General features: G+C 39.0%; 1 protein-coding gene across 1 annotated transcript in view; it reads left to right on the forward strand.

Moving 5' to 3' along the window:
• The window catches only part of LOC136886533 (zinc finger protein interacting with ribonucleoprotein K-like), a 62,316-nt gene that overhangs the window by 9,395 nt on the left and 33,013 nt on the right, over positions 1-19,908 (forward strand). Inside the window, exon 3 of the mRNA XM_068230798.1 lies at positions 2,872-2,967. Coding sequence (XP_068086899.1) covers positions 2,872-2,967 — 96 coding nt within the window. The remainder of the gene's footprint in view (positions 1-2,871; positions 2,968-19,908) is intronic.

Below are 19,908 nucleotides of genomic sequence, written 5' to 3' on the forward strand. Positions count from 1 at the left end.
TTAAATTTGTAGCTAATTTTAATTTGGTTTTATTGATTATTTTATCAATTATATCTGTATGAAATCCGTTGAATTTAGCTATTCCTTTAATGAATTGTGATTCTTTCTTTAAATTACTGGGGGACATAGGGATTTTTAATGCCCTATATATTAGACTGTGATAAGTGGCTTTTTTATGTGAGTTGGGATGTAAAGAATCATTTGTTATGGTTGTTGGAGAAAAGGTGGGTTTTCTGTATATTTGGAAGTCGAACTTGTTTGATAATCGTGTGATTTTGATGTCTAAGAAATTTAAAGAATTATTGATTTCATCTTCTTTAGTGAACTTAATGTTATTGTCCAAATTGTTGAGGAAGGATAATATGTTGTCACTGTTATTGATTTGTTTATTTATGATTGCTATGGTATCATCGACATAACGATGCCAAAGACAGAGTCCGTTGATGTTATTGATAATCTTGCTGTGTTCGAGGTTATCCAAGTATATATCAGCTAATATTCCAGATAACCGGTCTCCCTTCGCCAAACCTTCTTGTTTGTAAATTTTCTTATTGAAGGTGAAGTAATTATTGTTTAGAACGAAACTAAGTAATTTTAACCACTCATCAATTTCGATTTTACTCAGTTTGCTATGTTTCGATAAATTGTTCCTTATTATATTAATAGTATTATTGATAGGGATATTTGTATACATGTTGGTGATATCGAAAGAGCATAAAACGTGGTTTTGTTGTAGATTGAATTTATTTAGGGAATTGCAAAGTTCGATCGAGTTTTTTATGGGGTTGGAGTTGTTGAATTTGAAATGATTTTTCAGGAATTTGTGTAGGAATTGAGAAGTTTTATAGGTAGGACTATTCATACTATTAATTATAGGTTGAATGGGGACTTGCTTTTTATGAATTTTGGGTAATGATCTTACTGTAGGTAACTTTGGGTTCATTATGGTTAATTTCTGATAATCTTGATCATTTAAAATAAAAGTAGAATTTTTGAGAAGGTTCTTTAAGTTGCGCTGTATTTTGTATGTTGGATCTTTATTAATTATAATATAGGTTCTGTCTGATAGAAAGGTTTCTGTTTTATCTATGTAATCTTCTTTATTCATTATTATTATTATGGTGTTGCCTTTATCTGCTTTGGTTATTACTACATTACTATTATGGATTTTAGATATCAGATTTAGGATTTGTTTTGAGATGTTGTAGTTGTTGTTAGATGTTATCTCATTAAACAATGTTGGGTGTCTCTTTTATACTTCATAACGTACGTCATTTTGCTTCTCAATCGGAATTTGTTTATCAATATTAGTTTCGGTTTCAGCGATGGTAGTAATTATGTCGTCTGCTTTTTTGTGATTAGACAAATTATATTTAATACCCTTATCCAATAGATTCATCTCTTGTTTGGAGAAGGCAGTATTAGAAAGATTGACAGTAGTGGAAATGTTAGTCAAATGGGAAGGGGGCACTTTGTTAGTTGTGTTATGGTCAGAAGTTTTGCGTTTGTTTTCTTGTAAACAAGATAATTTATGGTTTAGGGTTTTCTGTTTCCTGTCTAATATGTAAGATAGTTTCAGTTCAGTGTGCCTTAAAAATGAATTCCATTCAAGTGGAGATAGTTTTTGAGAGATGGTCAAATGTGTCTTATATAATTGTAAATTCAATAGAGATTTCTTCCTGTATAATAGCTTGATTTCATTTTTTAACCATATGCTGTTTACTTTCTTTTGAGTGACATTAGATTTTGAATGGGGATGACCTTTTCGTTGCAAAGATTTGAGAAACTTAGGAACCAACTCTAATTTCAAGCAATCTTTAAGAAACTTAATATCCATAGAGATCTAGCCTATTTTAACTCTTAGGTTCAAATACTTATTAGGTTTTATCATTGCCTGGTTGGCATTAATATTACATGTGATAAATATCATTCTTGATCCGTATTGATGATACTTGAATGGAATATCATCAATAAGTTAATTTATTGAATTTACCACCTAATCAATACAAAATGTCATACTTTAGTTGGTTTACTTTGGCATATTAAGTAAAATGGTACGTGTTTTGCCTTGAATTCAGGCATCATCAGCCATTATCTTAACTTTAAAATAGAAACAGGCATCTGATTTATATATACATGAAATAAAATTAAAAAACCTTGGAGAGACTAAAATTACAATTAACATATAGTAAAAGAATTAAAGTTAAGTTTGTTATAAAGTTATTACAATGAGTCAGTAATAATTGCAATTGGTGAAAGTAATGGTGATATGACATTAGAAGGTTTCTATTATAATTAAAAAGAAAGAACAAAGCAACAGTCTGTCATAAACGAGTGATAGGATTGCTAAAAATTATGTTGGCCGACCAGCGGTTACAACGAAAATGACAAAGATGGTCGTATTTAATAAAAATGTAGCATAAGATAATAGTGAAATATGGTCATGTGACCATCAATACTTGTTGACTAGAGATCATCAATACGGATCAAGAATGATATTTATCACATGTAAGCAGTATCCAGTAATCGGGAGATAGTGGGTTCGAGCCCCCCTGTCGGCAGCCCTGAAGATGGTTTTCCGTGGTTTCCCATTTTCACACCAGGCAAATGCTGGGGCTGTACCTTAAATAAGGCCACAGCCACTTCCTTCCCATTCCTATACCTTTCCTATCCCATCGTCGCCATAAGACCTATCTGTGTCGGTGCGATGTAAAACAAATAGCAAAAAAAGCATCCTTTGGTTATATTATAACAATCCTCTGCTGGTAGAACTGTAATACTGGAAATTAATGAATTAACATGCACATTTGTTGGTGACTATATTTGTAGATGTGTGCTATGAGCATACCTAATATATCTTATTTTCCACAGGAAAATATTGAACATGTATCAGAAGTGATAGCTCTGAAGGAAGAAGTTAAATCAGAGTTAACAGAGCCAGAGTCAACGCAGGAAAACTCTCTTGAGGTAATGTACATAACTTGATAAGCTATTGTCAGGTAATGGAAATGGTTAGAAAATGGCTCAACAGATATCAATGTTTGATCCTTCATTTCAGTGCACATGATTGATAGTCCTACAGAAAATATACTTTTTTATGAGATTGACTGTTTACTTAGCTATTTTCACTTTTCCTTCAAGTTGTTCCACAATCTTGCATTGTGAATTGTGCAGCAGTTACGATTATTCCAAAGACCTCTACTCTATATCATTTGGGAGCTGGTATCAATCCTACTAATACTTTTGAATTTGTAAATAGTTTTGAACACAAAGTAATTATAAGGTACATTGTTTTCTTACTGTTACAGGATATTTTACTAGTTGCTTCCAAATGAAACACCTTTTTTATCTTATTCCTTATATTAGTTATTGATTTCTGGATAATACGGTAATTTGTTGATACAAGTTGCAGGTGATATCCTTGTTTACTCTGAGTGTTCGCTTATATACTACACACATTTTAGCCATCTTTTGGCAAGTGAAAAATATTCTTATTCTTCCTAATGTGGTCTGTGGTGATACTTGCCCATTGTGACTGATAATATTAATTAACCCATATATGCCCATATTATTTTTTTGTGGAATATTGTGATGTATTTCATAAATTAATTACATGATCACTGCTTTTCATCATCCAGTCTGGTTTAGCGTGAGTGAAATGCCTCGAAACAAAGGACTTGGCAGCCAATATTACATTTTTTGCACTGTTTCGTGGCAGTTTTACCTCATTGAGCACACCGCACTTGATTCTCTCTTGTTTCGTGTTAGTGGGATACAGCATCGAAACGCACTTCTGGCAACACGCATGAAGATACTTTCGTACTCGGTCTTTCTGCATTAGAACGCATAGCGGCACAAGATCGGATATATGCCATCACAATGTACCGTGTGAAGCCGAGAAGGTCTAAATTTTCCTGTTTGCAATTTGGGGTCAAACGGTAAAGTTGCCATGCATTGTTCATGCAGACGTTCAGAAGGAATGCAATTAGAGGCCAGTACCATTTCTTGTTTTTGATGCTGATGCAGTAACAGGATATATTTTGATCCAAACGATCGATTCCCTCCATGTGCATATTATACAAAATTATGCATGCTAGATGAATTACTGTTATGTATTTATTTTCAGCATTACCATTGTACCATTTTCACTTACTTTTGTGCACACCAGTTCAGCACAAGCCCGGAGTTGATTACCAGAGAGTCTGTTTATATCTGCACATGACTCATCATCATCCCTATCTCCGTCACTATCTAAAGCATTTTGGGGTGGTTCTATGTTTGTATTAGCATCTAGGATGTCTTGTGAGTCCCCCAGGATGCTTACGATCTGCTTGATGGTCAATCTGAGAAGGATAAATGAAAATTCTAAATCTGTACTGAGGCAGTCCCATTCGTGCCCGCTGTTGACATATGTCGACGTGAAACTTTTGTGCTCTGCTGGACAAAAGCAACTATATATCAGCCATGAATGAATTCAAAATCTGTTAAAGGCATGTTTCATTATTACGTTTAACATAACAGTCTGATCTTATTTTCAACTGTAACAATATTATAAGAAAATATTTCTCACCGTGACAGAAGATTCATCCCCTTGTGTGTATATGATATTTTTTACGCAGCCACGCGATAAGGGGCGAAACCAAGTGTTTCTTGTTTTCGTGCAGTGCAGTAAGTATCAAACAATGAACGGTAAATAATGCACCTCAAAAATATTCTTCCGGTTTACCGATATAAGTTCAACAGTATTCAGATATTAACGTCGGCAAATGTCGACAGTGGGCACATATGGGTTTAACATGCAATGGAATAAATAAGCCATTCAAGAGTTATCTTGCCTTTCCGTTTCATACTTCATAAGGGATAATGTTTGTGATAGGCCTTGTAAGTTCACCGTTACTCACCTGAAAATTCGTTGCGTGAATGAATTCGTCATTACCACTGTCATTGTCCACTTCATAGCTTGAGTATCATCTTCTTTATGACTATGTTGCTATGGGGTCTTTCATTGCCCGTTTATTGAGATACTCATTTCACCATCTCTTCCAGGAGTTCTTGGTTATCTGCTGAGAATATAGCCATGTGGGCAAGGTTGTGATGAGAGGGGAATTATAATCATGATCAAGGAGTTCTGTAATTGGCTCTCCTATAAGGAAATGGGATGTAGTTAGGTAAGAACTGTCAAAACGATCATCATTTAGCTTTGGTGAAATAATATATATGTTGTACGAACGGTCCATTCTTTGTTGGTGAAGCGATAAGAATCCATCACTCATCTTGAGGTGTTATAACAGACTCTTGACAGCTGCTTCCCAGATTCTACCAAGGTGTGTTTTTGCACAAGGGATGAAATGCCATGTCAGTCCCATGCCTGCAGTTGTGTGCAAAGTTGATTTTCTGTGGGTTGTTTTGCAGGAAGGCCTTAATTTCTGTACCTGATCCGAAGAAGTTTGTGCCTTAATTGCTGTAAATGTTGAGGGTTTGACCTCTATGATACCTAAGTTGATAAAGTGCAGAGAGAAAATTTGCTGTGGTGAGATCAGGTATCATTTCTATATAGACAGCCTTGGTAGGTAGGCAGTCTGGTCTTGTTCGATTTCACATGATTTTTTATTAGAATTTGGCTAGCAGTTTTAAGGAATGGGTAATTGTGGGTTACAGGCAACATAGATATATTTCGCATTAATTGTTCAGAGGTGTCTGCATTCAACTTAGAACACTTGAGATGTGTATGAGTGTGGCTTCTATCGGTCCCCCTTGCTGATGAGATCCTAATCTTGTCTCTCAGAGAGTTGAGTGTCAGGATGAAGTAGACGAAGGTGTTCCGCCATCATAATCATATTTGTGACATGAAACGGTATTTCTAATGTTTCCACTCCATTAGTGTTGGAGTATTGTGCAGTCTTCCGTTGACAAGAAGATGGCCTTCTTGATCTATGATTGGATTTATAGTCTTTATATGAGTTAATAGTTTCCTACACATCATTAATCTAACATTTGTATACAGGGTTCAACTCCAATACGAACAGTGGACTCTATTTCACTCAGTGGGTTGTTTACGACAATTCTAGATAATTATATGTTACAATTCTCATGACTGGTCCATATTGAAATGTACATTAATTCAACAACGTAACAAAAGTTTATTGAAATCCACATATTGAATACACATTGGGTTCTTAAAATTAAGATTTATACCTCGTAATACTAATTTAAGGGGACATGATTCGCCTATTGTGTGGGCATCATCAGCCGTGATCTCATGCCTGAGGGGTAAAAATCAGGATCCTGATTACTCTGGTCAACTTGTTACGTAGAGGAATGTATGTTATAAAAATGAGGAAACTCTGTAAGTTCACAAACGACAATTTACACAATTAAGACACGTCTAAAAAATATTTGGTGACAGGATGTGAGTATAAGGGTGGTCCATTCATTGTTGGGGAAGCGATAAGATTATTTCACTCTTCTGAGGTGATATATCAGACTCTTGACAGCTGCTTTCCAGATTCCACCAAAGTGTGGTGTTGCAGGAGGGATGAAATGTCATGTGAGTCCCTTGACTGCAGTTGTGTGAAGAGTTGGTTTTCTGAGGGTTGTTTTGCAGAAAGGCCTTGATTTCTTTAGCCCTCTCGCAGGAGAAGAATGATAATAAGAAAGTATCATGGGTTAAAGAATAGAAGGGACAACAACTCTAGCAGAAGATTTAGGGGTGGGTTTAAAAATAAGAAGACCTTTGGAAAACAAAAAGGGACCGCAATAGGAGGGGTCAGAAACTGAAGTATTCGTCTGAATGCAGAAATTATCCTGAAGTTGATGAGTTTGGAAAGAATGAAAAGATAATGGGAAATCAATTAAAGTACAAATTTAATTATCCAATGAGGCTGAATTAGAGGTGGTAAACGCCTGGAAAACGGTGGGAGGAAGAGAAGCGTCAGATGAAGAGGGATGAAATAAACGAGATAGAACATCCGCAACGCAATTCTGGGTACTAGAAATGAATTTGGTGGAAAATTTAAACCGAGAAAGACGGAGCAACCAGCGGTCAGTTTTGCCAATCGTAGGAGCATTAGAGGGAAGCCAGGAGAGGGCTTGGTTATCGGTTTTAACAATAAATTTTTTGTGATCGAGGTACTCAGAAAAATGTTCAAGGGTGGTCACTAAGGCAAGGGCTTCTCGTTCATAGATGGAATAATTACGTTCATTGGGAGAAAGCAGTTTACTAGAATAAGCAATAGGCAAAGGGTTACCCTCAACAACTGGATTAAGAACTCCAGAAATAGCATAATCAGAGGCGTCAGTGTGTATATCGAAGGGTAAAGAAAAATCAGAGAACTGCAGAATGGGGGCATTGATAAGAAGAGTCTTAAGAGTAGAGAAAGCATACTGTGGAGTAGGGGTCCAAACAAATTTAACATTTTTATGCTTGAGATATTGCAATGGTTCAGCAATATGAGATAAATTTGGAATAAAGCAGTTATAAAAAGAAACCATTCTAAGAAAGGTATGCAGTTGTTTAATATTTTTAGTGGGGGAGAGTTGCATAATAGAGGCAATATGATCAGGATTAACAGAAAAACCTTGGGAAGAAATGATATGGCCTAAGAATTTAACAGAAGTTTGAGGATGAGAATGTTTGGAAGGGCTGGTAGTAAGACCTGCCGTACGAAGACGAGAAAGTACTTCGGTAAGTTGAATAATATGGGAGTCAGAATCAGGAGAAAAAGTCAATAAATCATCTACGTATGGAGTTTGGTAAATTGATAGAGACCATTAGGCATGATGAACTAGCAGAATCTAAGGGAATTTGGTGAAAAGCGGAATTACAGTCAAATATGGAAAAATATTTAGCATTAGTAAAAAAATTTATTGCGTTTTTCAGCTTGGGAAGAGGATGAGCATCATATTTAATTTTGCTATTGAGATGACGATAGTCTATGACAAAATGCATGGAATGATCAGGCTTATTGACAAGATAGGCAGGTGAAGCATAATTCGATGTAGAAGGGATAATTAAACCATCAGCAAACATCTGAGATATGTGCTGCTCTTGAAGTTGCATATGAGGTGGTCTAAGATGATAAGGTGGAGATCTGACGGGAGAAACATCGAAAAGATCAGTACAAGCTTCATAATTGCGGACAGTACCAATAACAATGTCAGAAAATTGGTTGAATAGCGAGCTTAAAACTTCCTGCTGAGACTCAGTAACATAAACATGTGAGTTAGAAAGATGTAATAAATTGGGGTAAACAGAAGGGTTAATCAAAGGAATGCTAGTCACAGAATCAAAACAAAAAGAAATAGAAGAGGTTTGAGTGTGGAGAATTAAGCCGTTATGTGAGAAAAAATCATATCCGAGTATCAGGGGTATAGGAAGATCTTGAGCGATGTAGAAGGGAAAAGACCATGAAAATTTAGAAATCTTTTCAGTAAGAGTAAGTTGACCAAGAATATTTAAAGGGTGATGTGACACTGAAGAACACACTAAGTCCGAAAAACGTAATTGAAAGTGTGGATGAAATTGAAGTAATTGCTGAAAGAAAGTGGGACTGAGAAGTGAAATAGAAGCTCCGGAGTCCAATAAGGCATGGGAGTGAATATTGTGTAATACAGTAAGAATATAAGCAGATCGAGCCTGACATGTTGGTAAGAAAAACAGAGAGACGGATGGCAGATTTTGCCCCACAGACCGAATGCTGTCTACATATGGCAGGAGAAAGAGTTAATCGGTCATAATTGTAAAAGCAATAGCAATACTAATGCTAAATATTTTTCCATATTTGACTGTAATTCCGCTTTTCCCTAAATTTATTCCAGCTAGAGCAATGTCATCCGTAATACAGAAGTACTACTTCTGAGTACAGAGGTTGGACGGGAATTTGGCCGATTTTATTCACGATATAAAATTTTTTACGCGGGTATTCGCTCTCCATTTTCCCGAAGATAAAATTGTGCAAACCATTGTCGAAGAAATGTCACCAGCTTATAGTTCGTACTTATGTTTTGCTTCTCGACGTCAAACCTTCTCCGAATGGCATCGTCAGCCGAGGGAGTGAGGTACGCTGACACCTTACGAGTAGGCAGGGAGACCCCTCCGTCATCTAACAGTTCTCAGCCACCCCGTTTTCGAACCTTTCCCACACGCAAGTATTATGCGTGCAGATTGACTGAACACCTCAGGAATAAGTGTCCCTTGCTAGAATCTAGTGGAACTAGGAAACGAGTAGGTCTGTCCCAAGGTTGTTTTAAGTGCAGGTCGTTTTCCCATCGAGCAAAAAAATTGCACTTCACTTAACAGCACAACTTCCTGTTCTTCTTCTGGTGCTGCCTCCAATAACTCAGGCAATAGGAAGCGACTAGGGTCGTCGGCTCAGTCACAAGGTTCATCTTCTCCAGGCTCAGCGCCTGTTAAATCAGGCAACGAATCCTTCAAGGAAGAAACCCCTTCTAATTTATCATTTGAAGGCCCTAGAGAATGCCTTACAATTGCTTTTTGAGACCCCAGGGTATGTGCCATTTCTGAAAATTGAGGTAAATAAGGAACCTGTCAGTGTACTATTAGATTTCTGATGAGTGTTACTCTAAATTGACAGCCTTTTATAAATTTCCAGACTATTGTTTGTCTTCTATTATATGCGTTTCGGCAAATTCTTCACCATTAGAAATTTTAGATTTTATTTTTAATAAAGTTCGTATCTCAAAATTGACATGGAAAATTATGTTGTTTGGGGCTAAACAGTTGTCTTGCCCTGTAATATTGGGTGCCGATTTCATGTCTCATTCTGGACATTTGCTCGACCTTCAGAGCAAGTCGTGCACATTCATATTTGATAGTAACGTTAATATCCCCCTTTTGAAATCTAATCCTCTGTCATTTTCATCTATTTCGCCTAGCCAGAGTGAGATGTCGTTAGATCTTAGGCATCTACCTGAGGTCCAGGCTGAAACTATTTGAACATTGGGTCAGACCTTTCCTGACGTATTTCCAGAAACCCTTGGTGTTACTGACCTGATCGAGTACAAGACTGAGGTAACGGAATCCATTCCTGAAAGGTTTCCTCCATGTAGGCCATCTTCCGAATAAAATGAAGGCTCTTAACTCTTTCGCTGTGCTATTTTTAAACAGAACACATACAGAAAGATGTAATCTTTTTGTATTGCTAAATAAACTGAAACTTTATCTTTTTAAAGTTAGTGACATTCAACACCATTGCAACATTTTTAACTCAACTTTGGCAAACTAGCAATGACATTTGACCTTGAAACGCACATTACTCTGATACATTCGAAACATGGAACTAGGCACGTTGCTGGCTGTCCTGGGCAAGTCTTACAAAAAATATTGTCTGTTTTCTCTTGCAGGGTCCCTGTCTTTTCTTTCAACATTTAGCTGGTAATATGGAGCAAACAACACACGTAGGTTTTTGACTCTTGTCCTGCTGCTCCTCAAGGAAGTTCCCATCCATCAAGCGCGCTTGAGGTATGTAATCAGAAGGTCTTCCTCGTTTCGCCGTCGGACTGCGCTGATACTCTCGTAGAAGTCCCATTATGACAGAATTTCTGAAGTCAGGAGCACTCTTTTTGGAAGCTTATTGTACAATATTCTTCCATTTTTAATGCAGTTTCAATGAGAAAATACCACAAGACCTGATACCACTTGAGTTTCTTGTGTACAAATGCATAGTTAGTTTTCAGTTAATCAATTTTTATCAACTCCGTTCATTTCATGGTTGTAATTTACAACTAACTTGAGTTTTTCAACAGTCACATAGCCACTTTCACCTTTTTTGACATCCTGTATCTTCACGATCTCAGATGTGAACGATCGATAACATGTTTACCCGGCCAGTATCTTGCCATGCGCATGCTAGCATTTCTTTGGATGGAATATGCCAGAGCTTAGATTTTTGCCCTTTCGTCATTTTCAGGACTTTCATCTCTTGAGCTAGTCCTTTGCGGTTACATCTCACTGTCCTGGAGGCACCTATGTTCTTCTCAGACAGCTGGGTGAAAAGAGCTGGGCTTGATAAATAATTGTCCGCATTCACAATTCTGCCAGTATTCTCAAAACCCTCTCTCAGGCTTCTTACCACTTTCTCTCCCAAAGTTTCCCTGGAAACTGACTCATCGCTGTCCTCTCTTACCTAAGTCTGAAACTTGAAAATGTAACCACTTTTACTGTCGCATAGTGACCACAATTTTACACCCCATTTTGTCGATGGCTTTGAAGAAATGTGTTGCTTACACCACAGCCTTCCCATAAACTTCAGCATACTGTAGACTCATCAACTGATACGCATTTTTCAGGTGTAGCATGCTCTAGGTACGTATTTTCTACAATAGGTATGACAGGTCTTACCTTGAATAATGGTCCATAACCTGGCGACTCCTTAGCAATGTGGTTTTCATTGTTATTGATATGTATTGTACCGGAAACGCAGCTACGTGAAAGCAAGTTCGGAGTATGAGAGTAAAACTTCACGCGAGGGAAATGGTAGGCAATCCGGCTGATCTCGCTGACGTAGACGTGGCCGCCTCGGGCTGACCTCACGCTGCAAGGCATGATGTTCTGACCCATCTGTAAAGTCTATTTGGAGTTACTGTAGGATACAATTATTTTTGCACTGCCAACGTTAAGGCCATAATAACAGATGCAAACTACCAGGTTCTTGAGCAAATCTACCATGTACTTTAGGAGTTACAGGGGTGGATAATATCCACGTTTCGAGATACTTTGTCGGCTCCAGGTATAAAAGCATGGCGATCTAGGCTACTGGATCAATAATGCTCCACCGTCTCTGCGATACGGGAGATAGGTGGAGCCCTGCAAGTGCGGCAAACCGAATCTATGTCTAGTCGGAACTCTGCATCTCTGGTGCTCGGTTCCAGTGGAAGCGGAACATACTGTAGTATTTTTCTTCAAGTGCCATATTAGGACTAATGTTTTCTATATTAACAGTAGCGTTCTAAAGGAACATAGAATTTGTCTTGTGAGTGTTATAATTTTTCCAAGTGTCATGTTTGAACTTGTGTTTTGTAATCAATTGTGGGAACTTAGAATATTTCTGAGTGCCACATTTAAACTGGTGTTTTTGTAACAAACTGTGGGAACCTAGAATATTAATGCCATATTTGAACGTCTGTTTTCTTCTCGTGAAGTTCTGAGGGAACATAGAATTTTTTGGTGCCACATTTAAACTTATAATTTCTACTTAGTAATAATTATCCATGGACAGTGTTAAACACTCTTCAAGTGCAGGTAAACTTTTATAATGATTTAAAGACAGTGCTGAACAGTCTTCAAGTGCACGTAAATTTGATAATTAATTACAGACAGTATAGAACATTCTTCGAGAGGCATTAAATTAAATTAATACTTATATGTCCTGAACTTTCACGAACTGTAAATATTACGTTCAACATTGTGTTCCAATCATAAAATTGACAAAGGCAGTCAATTAGGAACAGTAATGATAAAAGTTAGTGAACTAATAGACTCAGACTGTCGTGCCATTATCAGCGGACTTACATCGCAAATTTGACATTGTAAATTTGTACATAATATTCCCAAGTGTCAATTTGTCTGGCATGCAACGTGTGATCAGTTACTCAGTTTAATTGTCTTCCATTCAAGTATTAACTTCATGAATCTTTGTGATTCAGCGAAGTGTTTTAGTCATAGATTCAAGTGTCATTTTCATTAACATTTGACGTATCCACATGCAATGAATTAATGCAGTATTCAAAGGTCAATGTTAATTTATTTGATTGTGCTACAAGTGAGTTGAATGCCATACAGGGGACTTGTGTGCTTGGCACGCCTGACCTCTCAGTATTGCCGTGTGAGATCGGACCCTGCAACTTGTGCACTTAGAAATTCGAGAACTTTCAGATATTCCAGAAATTCAAGAACGTCGAGAACTTCGCATCAAGGATGGGCGTGGTCCCCGTCCAGACCGTGCCTAGTAACCATCCCGAAGTCTGGAGATTCCCGCCTGCAACAACACATCAACTCAGCTTGTGTAAAAGGTGATATGAATTTGTTTCCAATGAACAATAAAACCACATTTTCAAAAGAATATAAATTCAATGAACTAATATCCCTCTCTGTTCCAAGTTCAGTGCTTACGTACCACCACCTTAGAAACATTCTATGCTCTTCAAGCTAGCCAGATAGATTTTTTTCCTGGTACATTATTGAGCTTTGAAGAAGGCAGTACTTGTCTCATGACATCACTTGGCCTAGCAGTGAGCCAATATTGTTCGGAAAAGTAAGCCTGTTTTTTTTGCTAGTTGCTTTACGTTGCACCGACACAGATAGGTCTTATGGCGACGATGGGACAGGGAAGAGCTAGGAGTGGGAGGGAAGCGGCCATGGCCTTAATTAAGGTACAGCCCCGGCATTTGCCTGGTGTGAAAATGGGAAACCACGGAAAACCATCTTCAGGGCTGCCGACAGTGGGGTTCGAACCTACTATCTCCTGAATACTGGATACCGGCCGCACTTTAGCGACTGCAGCTATCGAGCTCGGTAAGTAAGTCTGTAATATTGTTTTATGTTACAATACTATCCCAATATCAATAGCCACCATTGCCTGATTACCTTCTTTTGTGCATTCAGTCCATCGATTATACCTTGAACGTGGATGAAAATCATTTTTTTAATCTAAACACTGCTCAGCATATCTATTTGTTTCCATTACTGTATGCTCAAACACTGAGCGCATCATAAATTGAAGTAATGCCTTGTATGGGTCATCAAATTAGAAACTTTGCTTTTCACTGTTATATCAAAATTAGCCCCGTCACATAATTTCATTTTTGTCATTCTTTTTTATCACTGATATTCCGCCTGACCGATACAACTTGAAGATCTTCCTCGTTGGCACTTTCTTCCGAACAGTCACTATGCGCATCATCACCTGTTCCATTGTCCAAATTTACTGAACAGTCTGAATCAGAATCTGCCACAAAAAAAGATTGAAGATTTCTTCACTGTTGTTCCGTGCCCTCATAGATGCTGAGTGAAGCCTGCTATCAGCCAGACAGCTGACAGGAATGTTGTCGGGCAGGCTGGTGAAGAATAAATAAACATAGGTCCAGTATTAGCAGCAGTGTTTGTATTATTAAATGTGCCTTTTTTAAAGAAGCACGCTAAACTATAGCAGGAAATTACCAAGTTGACAAAAGTCTATTACAGCAGTGAAAGTGTTTAATGTTAAAGGATGGTATTATTCGACTTTCAGAGTCGGCGTATTCATCACCCATTTTTCTTGTACCGAAACCCCAAGGTGGTTTCAGGCCTGTCATCGATTACAGAACTTTAAACTGTAAGGTTGTATTATAATCAGTGCCCCTTCCTGACTTTCATTCTTGTTTTTAATGATTTCGTAAGGCTAAATTCTTTTCCATATTGGATCTTAACCAAGCATATAATCAGATTCCGATGGCGGAAAAATCCAAACATTTGATGGCTTTTACCACTGATTGGAAATTGTATGAATACAACCGTTTGCCTTTTGGGCTCCCTACGGGCGCGGCTGTCCTTACTAGACTGCTGGATAGGGTCTTCTCCGACATCAAATTTATCTTTGTCATTACCTCGACGATGCCGTGGTGTTTTCTGAGACCTTTGAAGAACACCTAGATCATCTTAAGGAGGTTCTAAATCGCCTTCGTAAGGATGGTTTGACAGTTAAGTTATCTAAGGTAGATTTTTCTAAGCCTTGTGTCATTCTTAGTTCATATTGTGTCGTCCGATGGTGTTGTTATCGACCATTCCAGAACGCAGGCTAACCGCGACTTCAAGTGGCTTAAGGACTTCAGAGGAATAGCTAGGTTCATAGGCATGGTGAATTTCTTCAGGAAATTTACTTCCAACTTCGCTAATAGGGCGGCGCCCCTAAATCTACTTCGTAGGAAAGGTGTCATGATCGAATGGGGACCCTCGCAGCAAGATGCATTTGAAGATCTTATATTAGCTCTTTGTAATGCCCTAGTATTAGCCAGTATTTCTCTAAGAAATTCATAGTTCAAACCGATGCCTCTTCATCTGCCGTTGCTGCTGTCCTCCGTCAAGAAACCGAACTCGGAAGGCGGCCTATTGCGTATGCGTCTACAACCTTGTCGGTTTAAGAAGCCAAGTACTACATCTATGAATTAAAAGGTATGGCAGTTCTGTTTGCCTTAGAGAATTTCTGCCTTTATCTAGAGCATGGTAAATATGAATGAGAAACTGACAATCAGGCTTTGAGTTGGGTTTTGGCTAGGCCTCGCCGGACTGGGCGTATCACTTGTTGCGCTATCAGAAATTCAGCTTTTCAATTCAACGTGCAACACTTTACAGGATCAGAGAAAGTGGTCGTAGATGGACTAAGTCGCATGTTTTCTAGTGACATTGAGTCCAGTGAACAGGACGATAATTAATCTCCTCCCATGCCCATACCTTCTTGTGTTAATGCTATTTTGATGGATACCCCTATGTTGTTTTGTGATATCCGGAAATATCAACGGGAAGATCCATTGCTGGCTCCTAGTATTGAAACCCTTTCTTCTGGTGAACATCTTGTCCCTAATGTGCTGAGGATTGGGGTTTTGTGCTGCCGTTCGAAGCCCGATCATAAGATGAAAGTAGTTGTTCCAGCTGTTATTGTGCCCATGATATTCAAGTACTATCAAAAGACCCCATTAGGGGGCTCTTAGGCATCTTTAAAACCAGAGAGAAAATTATCTTTGATTCATTTGGTCCTTGTCAGTATATAGTTTACGATAATGGAAGGACTTTGACATCTATCTTATTCCGAAAATTCTGTTTTGATTTGTCCATGTCACATGTAACTACTTCTCCTTATTACCCTCAGCCACCTCTGGTTGAGCGGGTCAGTCGTAATCTTTGATCTGCTTTTATAGCCCTTCACCAAGAAGATTATTTTATGTAGGATACTTCCTTGCATTGGTTAGCCTTTTCACTAAATTCAGCTGTTCACGAGTCACATAATTTTACGCCTGCCTCTCTCGTGTTCAAGTTTGTACCTAACATGCCGTTGTCAAATGAGGTATTGCCAGAGAGCATAGATCCCGATAGCATCAGGGACCTGTGGAAGAAGGCTAACAGTAACCTCGAGGCTTAAAATGAGATGGTTAAAGGGAGACATGATCGTGGACGGAGACCCACCAATCTAAAGTTTGGAGATCAGGTAATGGTTAAGAATTTTGTGCCGGCAGGCAAGCTTGCCTCCAGATTTCTCGGGCCATGCATTCTTTTGGATTTCTTAACACTGGTCACTCTTTTGGTGAGCAACCCAGCCACTGAAAGATTATTAGAGTGCACCTCTCTCAGATAAAACCTGTAAAATCTCTTTGTTTGCAATATAGGCCACTAAGTTATGACAGTGAGGAAGTAGTTATATTCCTTTCCTTAACAGCTCAGAGACTTAAAAGTTTAAGTTGGAAAGTGGAGACCTTCTGCCCCACTAATATGCCGCTTGTGTATTACGTTTTCTTGTTCCACCTGTGTACAAACCTTTCTCTCTAAAATAATTCTTTTTCCTCCGTTGCTCAGCTGCGATTACCTTCCCCCCGCCTCCAAAACCTAGCTTGCATTCCACACACTCATCATCGATGCCGCCCACCTCATCTGAACCTGCAGCTTAAAAATAAACATACTCTCACTGTCCATAAGAACAATCTCTGTCACCAAGTTAATTACTCTTTCAATGCCCTCTCTGCAATCTGCGTCCGAGTTACATCTGGCGAGTGATGCTGGCATGGGGTAAGGGCCCACCCCGCTCTGGCCCAGTCTCCTTCATGACTGCATACTTGAGTACCATCCTTGCCGGCAAAGGGCTGAGGTGCGGTAACACTACTGTCTACATTATTTCAGAGCAGTGTCTCAATATCTGGCCTTGGGTGCATCTAACCTTCTCAAGGTAGCGGGAGAGATTTATCTGAGGGTACTTGGCGATTCGGGGGACCCTACCCAGGTATCGGCATTGGCAGCCGCTCTTGTTGTCAATCGTGAACTGTGCATCTCGGACTTTTATGGCTTCAGGAAGACTTCAAGACTTGTATTCGACATAATTACTTACAAATGAACTTTCATCAACAAATTTTCCGAATACCAACTCCAATTTCAAATTTTTCCAAAAGCAAAATTTTCTAAAACGTGTCACCTGAGGGAGGACGTTTGTGGGGAGGTCCGTACCGGAGGTCCATCTGCCCGGTTTATTTAATTTAGGTGCCTTCGCTAAGGCCCTCGTTAAAGTAAAGTTTGAAACAACTATTACAAGAAGTTTGAACATTTCTCAACAGATGTCTCTACTATAAACTTTACGATGTGCCCTCTGATGTGAAGATGAACTATTAAAATTTTTGATACGTTTTGTATGTGAAGGTTTCCTAAACTAGAATGTTCTCTTTTGTTTTTTCATGTTCACATTTTTTTAACACTTCTATCTCTTCCTGCCAACTTAGGATGTTGGCCAATGAAAAATTGTGTATAACTTTCTACCAATCAAAATTTCCTGGTGTTTATTGGATTATCCTATAAGAATTGGGGGTGTGTCTAGTCTTAGCCCAGAGTTTTCTGGAGCTTTCCCTCTACTATAACTTTTATACCACTTCAAGAGGTCCACCAGCTTAAGGTGATGGAAGATCCTGCTTAAAATCAAGTGGTCTTCCAAAGCTAGCTCCAGGGGAAGGTTTCATATATTTAGTAATGTAACTTCATTTTCTAAAAATGGAAATTTCAACTTAACCGAAATCAGGGAACAGAACGTGGTGTACCCTCTTGTGTTCCCTCTCAACGTGATTGTAAGGTGACTATGATTTTGTGACCTTTCCTGTTTTGTAAATTCTGTAACTTGAACATTTTTCTCCTAGTCACCTCCGTAATATAGGCTTAGCCTCTGTAACGTCGGGCCGTAAGCTCAAATATGGTTTTATGCATGTAATGTAAAATTCTAGGAGATCGAGAGTTCGCCTCCTTACCTGTTTGGTTTATGGACCAGTAAATTAACCTTTTTTAACCATAGGCGTTGTAGAATGGGTACTTGTTACCCCTGTTTAACTCCATTTATTTCATATTAAAATTATCAGACAGTTGAGCAAGATATACATAGGTAAAACACAGGTATACATGTACAAAAGGGGTCCTCTACCTGTTCTAAGTGTATACATTGCAACGGTAGAGTCTACAAAAACCTTAAGTTCATCACAAATCAAGTTCCTTTCAAGGATATGGTCTACTACTGTGCTTGCGGCGTACAGGGTCGCCGCTGTTTCAGCTACATTAATCCTGGTTGGCACTTGGAAATGTTGGGCCCGAGCCAAGTTCAATTGAGGCAAAAAGTAAGCTATACTGTGCGGAGTGGCGTCCGCATAAACACTAATTACATGGTTATTCACACGCACAGAACGAACACTTGCAAGAGTTACTGGATTGAATAATTGTTGTGGCCAGTACCATTCTCTTGATAGAATATGTCGCACTGGAAATAGAGGCCATGACATGACATAGCATAGCCAAGCCAAATACCCGGCAATGCGTGCGAGGTCATCCGTTTGCACTCTTGGGAGCACTGTCAAGTAGGAAGTCACTCTTCTCTGCACATCCTGCGTCAGTTGAAGAGTCTGCCTATTGGTGTTGATAACCACGCCGAGGAAGGTGAGTTCATTCATTGGCTGGAGATGTGATTTCTGTTTGTTGAGCGTAATTCCTAATACCCATTCCAAGTACATTATTATATCGTCCACAAGGATCTCGTTGCCGTAGATCAGCCAATCATCTAAATAGAAGATAGTGTCAACGTTAAACTGTGCCTTCAGTATCTCGGAGACCGCTATTGCCCACCTTTGCATAATAGATGGGGCTAGCGTGTGCCCCATCGGGAGACGCGTCATGGCATATGACTGTCCTCGGTAATATACACCGTAGAAACTTCGGTGGTGGTAGTGAAGAGGCACTTGGTAAAATCCGGATTTTAAATCCACTTTTATCATGAGTGAAAAGGGAGGTATACGTTGAAGTGCCCGTGCAGGGCTGTGAAGAGAGAACTTTGGAATATTATAATACTGTGTCCATCGTGACAAGTCGTGTATGACTCGTGCGGAGCGGTCAGGCTTAGTGACGAGAAATAAAGGGTGAGCGTTAGTGATCTCCTGTCGTTCCAAGAGTCCCGTTGCCTGCATATCGTTGATTACCTGGTCCATGAGAGGAGATGCCTTTCTGGGTACGAAGACCGGTGGAGCCGCTGTGGGTCGTGGAAGGCGGGCGCCTTCCCCGATGAGTTGTTCCGCAAAATGTCCAAGGGGGGTGTCCATATAGGGCACTGGAAGCGCAGCAGGCACTGCTACTGAGTGATAATGTGTCGGACGGTGTGCTGCTTGTTGAAACTCTGGTATCGGTGGAAGCGGTTGGCTTTGTTAAATGTAGTGTGTGCCTTTGATAGTCCTTGAAAGTGTGAATTTTCGTAGAGGGATCCTTAGGTGTAAATTCATGGAGCAAGGGTGCTCTTCCTAGTAAAGTTATTGATGTAAAGGTTGAATGGTGTCTAGTTAGGCTGTAATGGTGTAATGTGTGGATAGTAGTCTCCTACCTAGATTTGTTGAGCAAATATGCTCTTACTGATGGTGTAAAAGCAATTGGGAGAGCTGTCTCCTTGACTGTTGATTGAAAAGGAGCAGCTGTGCTTCAAGCTCATGTTGTAAATAGTTGTTCTTTTTTCCAATTTTGTCACACAAGATTACGGGCTAGCCTCGTTGCTAGTCTATTGTTATTTGCTCAGCAAAGTGTGAATATTTAAGATTTGGAAAAAGAGAGGGGTCAGGAAAAGAAATTAAATGGCCAAAATAATGTTGCCAACTTTAAGAGTTTAAATTAATCTATCGATTTTCATATATCCGCCCATT

The sequence above is a fragment of the Anabrus simplex genome, chromosome X (assembly GCF_040414725.1).
Source record: "Anabrus simplex isolate iqAnaSimp1 chromosome X, ASM4041472v1, whole genome shotgun sequence".
Taxonomy (NCBI): domain Eukaryota; kingdom Metazoa; phylum Arthropoda; class Insecta; order Orthoptera; family Tettigoniidae; genus Anabrus; species Anabrus simplex.